We start from the raw sequence: 8,181 nt of genomic DNA on the forward strand, positions 1-8,181 counted from the left end.
AAAAAAAAAAAAAAAAAAAAAAAAAAAAAAAAAAAAAAAAGTACACATCCAACCAAATATTACTCTCTTTATCCGGAAGGATGTAGTATAATAGTAGTACTATAATAGAGTATGACTTTTATATTTAAAGATTATCTATCTAAATTCAAAAATATAATAAGTCTCATCAATTCAAGTTATATCCTTCATTTTTCATATTTCGTATGCTAATAACAATATACATTTTATTTTAAATGTTGTATACTTCAATTTTTTAGGAAAAAATCGTCCCTATTACATTTTTGTTATGTTAATAACAATATACATTTTACTTTAAATGTTGTATACTTCGATTTTTTAGGACAAAATTGTCAACTATCCTTACATTAGTTTTGTATGCCCCACAGGTTCAAACCTGAGACCTCTCATCTGAGAAGTCAAAACTATGCCACTGGACCACAAGACCCTTTAGCAACTAAGTATATTATTAATCATGTCAATAATAAGTAAGGTAAGCATAAAAGGAAAGTACAAGAACTAATGAAATATGAATGTCTCTTATGCGGGTATTGATAAGTTCAGGTTTTAGAAAACTAGAGTGGTTAAAACGAGCCTAACCCGTCAGATTGGGCCCATTTAGCATGATTTTTAGGGTGATTGGGTTGGTCATTTTTCCATTTAGGGTGTGTTTGTAAATCAGGAAAATGACTTCTAGAAAATGAGTCTTTTCTAGAAATTTTTTTTATTTCCGATGTTTTGTTGCATGCCAGAAAAATATATTGGTGTGTTTGGTTCATGTTTTCAGAAAATGAGCAAAATTGTATAATTAAACATTTTATTTGTTTTGTTTAGAATATAACAACATTTAGAATAATATAGAGTAATATAAATGGTGGTAGTGGTAGTGATGGCGGTGGTGGTGGTGTTAATGTGGGGTGGTGGTGAAGGTGGTGGTAGTGGTAGTGGTGGTGGTGAGGTGTTGGTGATGATAATGGTGATGGTGTTATTTGTTACATATATAATAATAATAATAATAATAATAATAATTGATGGTGGGGGTGGTGGTGGTGGTGATGGTGGTAGTGTGGTAGTGGTAAAGGTGGCAGTGGTAGTGGTGATGATGGTGATGGTGGTGGTAGTGGTAGGGATGACCAGTGACCACGGTTACCGGAATCGAAATCGTACAGACGGTTCATGTTATTGTTCCGATTCGAAACCGAACAGTTCCGGTTCCTAATCGCAAAAAATAAAAAGATTAATAAATTTTAATTATTATTCATTATTTGATTAAAGTTTAATTATTATATTTTTATTAAAGTTTAAACTTTAAATAATATTTTAAAGTTTAACTATTTTTTTATAGTTTAACTTTGAAGTTTAAATATTTCATATAACCATTTTAAAAACATTTTGGAATTGAAAATTTTCAAATAATAATAATAATAATTGTTGAACTATGATAATTTAAAAACAAAAAACAAAAAACAAAAAAAAACACAAAAAAAAAAACAAAAAAACAAAAACAAAACAAAACAAAACAAAACGGTTCGGATTCGAACCGCCGATACCGGAACCATATGTGGAACGTATTACAAGGTTTTAGTTCTAGTTCAGTCGATTTCGAAACCGAGAACCGCTCGTTTGGAACTGGAACCAAACCGTGGGCATACCTAGGTAGTGGTGTTGGTGGTGGTGTGGTGATGGTGGTGGTAGTGACTTTGGTGCCAGCGGTGGTGTGGTGGTAGTGGTGTTGGTGGTGGTGGGGGAGGTGGTGTGGTGTTGGTGTGGACATTGGAAAATGACTTCCCAAAAAAGAAGTGAAGTGATTTTTAAAGAAAATGAGAGTATTTTCCTTTGACCAAACAATCATTTTTTACTCATATTTTTCATTTTTTACCAAAAAATTATTTTTCGAGTTTTCAAATACACACTTAAAGGACAAAAGTAAGCATATTATTAATCATGTCAATAATAAGTAAGATAAGCATAAAATGAAAGTACAAGCACTAATGAAATATGAATGTATCTTATACAGGGTATTGATAAATTAAGGTTTTGAAAAACTAGAGCTATCAAAACATGTATAACCTGTTATATTGGGCCTGTTTAGCATCATTTTTAGGCGTGTTGAGCGACTTGAGCCAACCATTTTCCAACTCGCCCGGTATAACCAAGGGCGGTTGTTATGACATGGACGCGGGTCCACCTAGGTCCATGTTCACAATTTTATATCTCTATATAAATTTTGGAACTCTATATTCACAATTTTAGATCTCAATATATAAAATTACATTACTCAATATTCACAATTTTTTAATTATACATTCACAATTTTTGAACGCTATATTCACAATTTTGAACTTTGTATTCATAATTTTTTAACTCTATATTCACAATTACATAACACTATATCACAATTACAGAAATCTATATTCACAATTTCATAACTTTATATTCAACAGTATAATACAATTTTTGAATCTATATAACAAAATTGTGAATATTGAGTAATATAATTTTGGAGCAAATACACAACTATTATTTTAGTGCCAAAATTTATCACATCAGTCACCCCTCCGTTTAAGATATGTTGAAATATGAAATTATTAAGGATATTTTCATCCTTTTAAAGTAAGATCCCAATTTGAGCATGAATAAAGAGATTTAAGCCCTAAGATCGATCCAGTTCACAATTCTCCTATAGTGAAAGTCCAAATTAAAATATTAGACAAGGCCCAAATTTTTAATAGAACGGCTCTGCTCATGCCTCGTTAAAAAACTCAATAGAAAAACTTAGTATAGACATTGGTTGCTTCATTAAAAATCTTAGCCACCTAAGAAAATCCACAAGGAAAAGACTTGGCTAAGGGAAAAAAAAGTACAACTATAGGCATTCAAAGCATAATCTCCCAGATTTCAAGAGTCTTTTGGATTGTCTATTCAAGTACACTTATAGGTTGTCGCTCCCATGAAGACAACAATCTTTTAAGCCCACACATCCCAATTATGTGAACATATATATGCGAGGTGAGTTCAAATGAGAATAACTCTTTTGTACAAAGTACCATCCATTAAAGTTCATTAACGATTGAGTTATTTAGTAAAAAAAAAACAATATGATGTTAATTTTATAATTACTGCATATAGGGAATTCGGGAACATGTCTCAAATAAAAAATGAGAATTAATTTGGTACACCTATTTGAATAGACCAATGACAGAGTACTGCTCAATACATTTTCTACATTGCTTTCCAGAAGGCATCTGGCCGGTGCAGTTCTTATACCGTGGACCAAGGTCACAAAACGACGTCGTTTTAATAGGTGGGAGAAACAACTCCCGTAAATCTCTGTAATTGATACTACAGTTCATCTCAAATGATACTACAGTTGTGTTGAACTGATACTGCGGTTGTGTCCGTAACTGATACTACAGTTCATCTCAAATGATTCTACAGTTGTGTTGAACTGATACTACAGTTGTGTTGAACTGATACCGCAGTTGTGTTGAACTAATACTGCAGTTGTGTTGAAAGGGAACTGCAGTTGCGCGGAATGGAGGCAGTTTCATCGGTCTGTTTTCGTTAATCAAAACGACGTCGTTTTGTCACTTGAACCATAATGTTTGGTGGTCCATGGTCCACGATAAAATTTGCGTGGCCGGTGAGTAGAAAATGAAAGTTGGATTTATCCAATTCGAAACATTTGTGTTGCAATAAAATCATAAAAAAAGGGATTCGAATCTAATTCACACTCTAGACAATGGAAATAGCCAAAGGGAATTTGTTTTAATTTGTAATCACACGTGTTACATATTACTCTTCCGAACTTCATTCCACAGTTAAAAAGGGAAAAAAAGTATTGATTTCTTAAGCGTTCACTGTCATATTGAAGTTGACAATCCATTACGTTCCAATGGCATTTTGGAGTGATTTTATATCTAAGATTATATTTTATTTCTCTCTTCTCGAGGAATGCACACGTTCATTAGAGGACATATATGCTAGTAATCTACAATTACTTTGATTTAACATCAATTGGTTTTTATATATATGATTAGTATATATAATATGATTAAGTGAACTACTATGTAGTGTGATAGACATTCTGGTTACCATTCTAAATGGTTGGTCATAGGTTTAAACTCTAGTGTGACTTATTGTAAAAAATCATAAATATACTAAAATTATAACTTTATTTTCTTATACTTGCATAACAATCAACGTTACATTTTAATAGTAGGATGTTAAACTCGACCCTTCAAATCAAGTCCAACGCATAACCTAAGCACAAATGTAAGGATGGTAATGGCCAATGGGATAAAGCGGACTATATTCACTAATTGACGACCTATCCTTATAATTTCACCATTTCTCCATGTCTTGTGTTGTGGTAGGTGAACATCTTTCATTAGGTATTGTAAATACCACTACTTTTCATTTTAGTAAATATAGAGTATCAAAGAATTAATAAAATATAAAATAAATTCACAAATTAAAAATCAAAGTCAATAATATATAGAACTTAACATACTACAAATATTATAAGAGTTAATTCCATTTTTGGTCCTAGGTGACATTCCACTTTTAGTCCTCTTTTATCAAAACATCCACATTTAGTCCTAGTATTATTGTGGCATGACCATTTTTGGTCCTCCGTCAACAAAATTGTTGAAATGTCGTTAACTACAATGGCATTTCGGTCTTCAATTACAGATTTTTTCAAAAAAATAAACATAAAAATATAGCGGGGTGTGCATGATTGAGTTTATGCAAGTAAAATGTAAGATTCACACTTGTGTGAGATCGTCTCACTCTGTAGACATGTTGGATCTTGTTTGTTACTTATGATACAAATCATAATACTTATTACAAAAAATTTAATATTAATTTGAAATAATTAAATTAAACTATTATTTATAATAGATATTTTAATATTTATATGTGAAATTGTGATACTATTTATGATAAAATAATTGTTACTAATAATGATAAATATTGTAATACTTATAATTGAAATTGTGATACTTACGAAGTGTAATTCTAATATAAATATTGTAATTCTAATATAAATATAGTTTGCTTTGTTTAGGTAGCTATGTAGACAAAGTTTGTAGAGAAATTATACAAAAATCATAATTTGATAGATTTTATAAAAGGCAATAACTTTTTGAATACCAATATACTTTTAAAAACTTTCTAATAGTTTGAGCTAAATACCAATAAACTTTTAAAAAAATTTTAAAAGTCTTTGCATGCCTTATTTAGTGCTGATTGTTGGGGATGGGTTTCCTCCCCTCCCCTTTTCCTTTTGGATGTAACCTCTTCAGACTGTTTGATTTAATATATATGCTTTGTTTGGTTTCAAAAAAAAAAAAAAAAAATCTCTTGCATGAATTGCCAAAATCATTAATTTTACCATGCATGAATTGCTAAAATTTATAACAAAAAGAAAAGGGAGCATAAGAATAAAGCAAAGTTTATTATTTAGTAGCCAAAAAGGACTTAATTACATCCAATAACAGCTTGCAATACCAAAAGAGAAGCTGTCCACCGTAGTACAAATCATTTAGTAGCTGTAGCTGCATCTACTATAATAACCTTAGCTTTCTCATAATCATGCATTATCTCGTGCATACATTTCTGCTAATTAATAACCAGTTAGCTAATCATCTGACCTTAAAAACTTACATGATCTACTTCAACATATATCTCACAATATCACTATAACAACATCTAGGATACTTGTTTATTTTATCTTATTTTTGGGTGACAAAAGAAACCCATAATTAGTATCGGAGAGTGTTGTACTTATATTATTATTATTATTATAAGTAAATAACGTACGTTAAACCCATTTAGCTCCTGCCTTTTTGAGCATGGGCTCCAAAGAGCCTTGGAGGTGACGACTCATAACTTCACTTTCTCCCCCGACCAAGACGCCGCCGACAAACACCGCAGGAACAGTGGGGTTGCAGCCCATTCTGGCCAGCGCTTGCTCGATTTCCCGGCCGCTCGGGATCTCGTCCAGCTCGTACACCGCCGGGTAGACCGCTAGGTCGGAGAAAAGGGACTTGATGCTGTAGCTCATGCAGCAAGAGCTCTTGCTGAAAATCACCACCGGCTTCTTTTTCGCCATTCTTAGCACACTGCTCTCCATTTGATCTGTTTGAATTTTTTAAGGTTTGAGCCTTCTTCGAGGATTATGAGGAAATGTTTGGGTTTTTGTCTGATGAAAAAATGAGAGCAGGGAGGCCTATTTATAGCCTCCTGGTTTGAGATCTTCATATGGATATTTTATTTTATTTAAGTCAAGATTTGGAGAGTGATAGCGATTGATTTACGTTGTCATAGACACAGAATTCTAAAGATAGATATGTCGTGCGACGACGATTCTCTGCATACGGAAACTGATCGAGACGTCTCCATGGTCTTCTATTTTTTATTTTAAATATGGACTTTTATCATATATATTATATTCTATAATCTATACCACCGAAAGCTAAGTATAAGCTAGGAGTAATAAATAGACATTTTTATTATTTTATATAATAATAAAGTATTTAAGTTTTAGATATGATTACAGAAAAAATTAAATTAAATTTTGTTGGTGTAAAGTTGTAAATATTATATTATATTTGATAAAACTTTTTTTAATGATGTTTCCACAAGAGTTAATCTTCTATATTTTACAAAAGGGGATGGATATTTTAGAAGATATAACATCTTTTGGTTTTGAGTAAGTTTTGTATGATACCGTCCAACGTCAAACATGTAATAATTTTGTTAGTTAAAATATAATATATTATACTTGATCCAAGAGATGCGGCGTGGACCTATGGCAAAACATGCAAACTAAGAGCTAACCATGGGGTCAACGTAGGTGGGTTTGTTGCATTGGGAGGTTGAGTCGGCTAGGCATGAGCTTAGAGCCTTAGAAGATGTATCTAAAAGACACAATCAAGTTCGACTAAAGGCTTCTCGATCTTGAAGTCAACCACTACGGTTGGTCATTGGGGTCAACCGCAACATAGGAAGTGGAAGCCACGAGGATTCTCGATCCAGGTGTTAGCATGATACGAAGTCGAGTCGACATTGATAGATTGGAGGTCGACCATGAGACTCTAGGATTAATCTTCAATTCGAGGTCAACCCACATAGTTGTTAGACAATGGTTTAAAAACATAAAGCCATAAGAGGTGATCGTAGTGTGTGGCTATCTAACAATCTTTTAGTTTTGAATTTTAAAAAATATATCAATTTGTTGGCGTTAAGAAAGCTTTCAAAGTAATTTGATATTTTCTTCATACTTAATCACATTTATTAATTATAGTATTTATTAATGTCCAAAGTAAAATTATTTAGCCAAATGCCTAAATATGAACTTGTTGGGCCGAAGGTGTTGGGCGGAAAGTGATGGAAGGTTAAATCCAACAACCTTATATTTTCATTACTAACTATAATTCTTGATTAGTAAGCGTTTGATCGTGACATAACTTTATTGAAGAAATCATTTATCGTGCTGAATAGTGCTTATTTAATTTTTTTTATGGTTAGCTTTCTATTATGTAATGTAGCTTTCCAGAAGGCATCTGATGAGTTGTAGAGAAACAAGTTGGATTATATTTATCCGATTGGAAGATTTTGTCTTCCGATAAAATCACAAATAAAGAAGGATTCGAATCTAATTCACACGCAGGAACTTCAGAAATTGAGGATTCGTAATCATATGTTATTAATGTTAATTCTAACATGTTCCCAAGGTTTTGAATTGGTTGCAAATTGTTTCAAGAAATTCGATAGCGGCTTGAGTACTAAGCCAAATCATGTTTCATGTGCGTATTTGTTATTTAGCGTTGGCCAAGGTTAGCGATTAAAGAATGTCTATGAATTATGAATGGATGGATCGGAATTAATTAACACGGGTCCGAATTAACTAAATTTAATAATTAAAGAAAAATATGTAAAGACAAAATATAAGCTTTAGAAAAGACAAAGTACCCTATATGTTTGTACTGCTTGCGTAATGAGAGTACATATATATAATAACAAGATAAGATGATGTCACAATAGAGACAAGAGGTCTTCATTTGACCAATAAGACTTGGTTTCCTCCATTACCACCCCATGCAAAATGGGCAGGCGGTTAAGGTCTTCATTTGACCAAGCCTCAGGCGGCTTGGCTGAGTCTAACCCCCCCCCCCC

At 32.4% G+C, this 8,181-nt stretch overlaps 1 protein-coding gene across 1 annotated transcript; it reads right to left on the bottom strand.

The window, feature by feature from the left end:
• Positions 1 to 5,439: 5,439 nt before the first annotated feature.
• On the bottom strand, positions 5,440 to 6,201 carry LOC116002632 (monothiol glutaredoxin-S2-like). The gene has a single exon (XM_031242801.1). The coding sequence runs from the start codon at positions 6,134 to 6,136 to the stop codon at positions 5,825 to 5,827; it is 312 nt and encodes a 103-aa protein (XP_031098661.1). The 5' UTR covers positions 6,137 to 6,201; the 3' UTR covers positions 5,440 to 5,824.
• Positions 6,202 to 8,181: the final 1,980 nt, after the last annotated feature.

Source organism: Ipomoea triloba, chromosome 13 (assembly GCF_003576645.1).
Source record: "Ipomoea triloba cultivar NCNSP0323 chromosome 13, ASM357664v1".
NCBI lineage: Eukaryota > Viridiplantae > Streptophyta > Magnoliopsida > Solanales > Convolvulaceae > Ipomoea > Ipomoea triloba.

Excerpts from the sequence above, each read along its gene's own strand:
- LOC116002632 (XM_031242801.1), bottom strand. The coding sequence starts at position 6,136 with ATGGAGAGCAGTGTGCTAAGAATGGCGAAAAAGAAGCCGGTGGTGATT.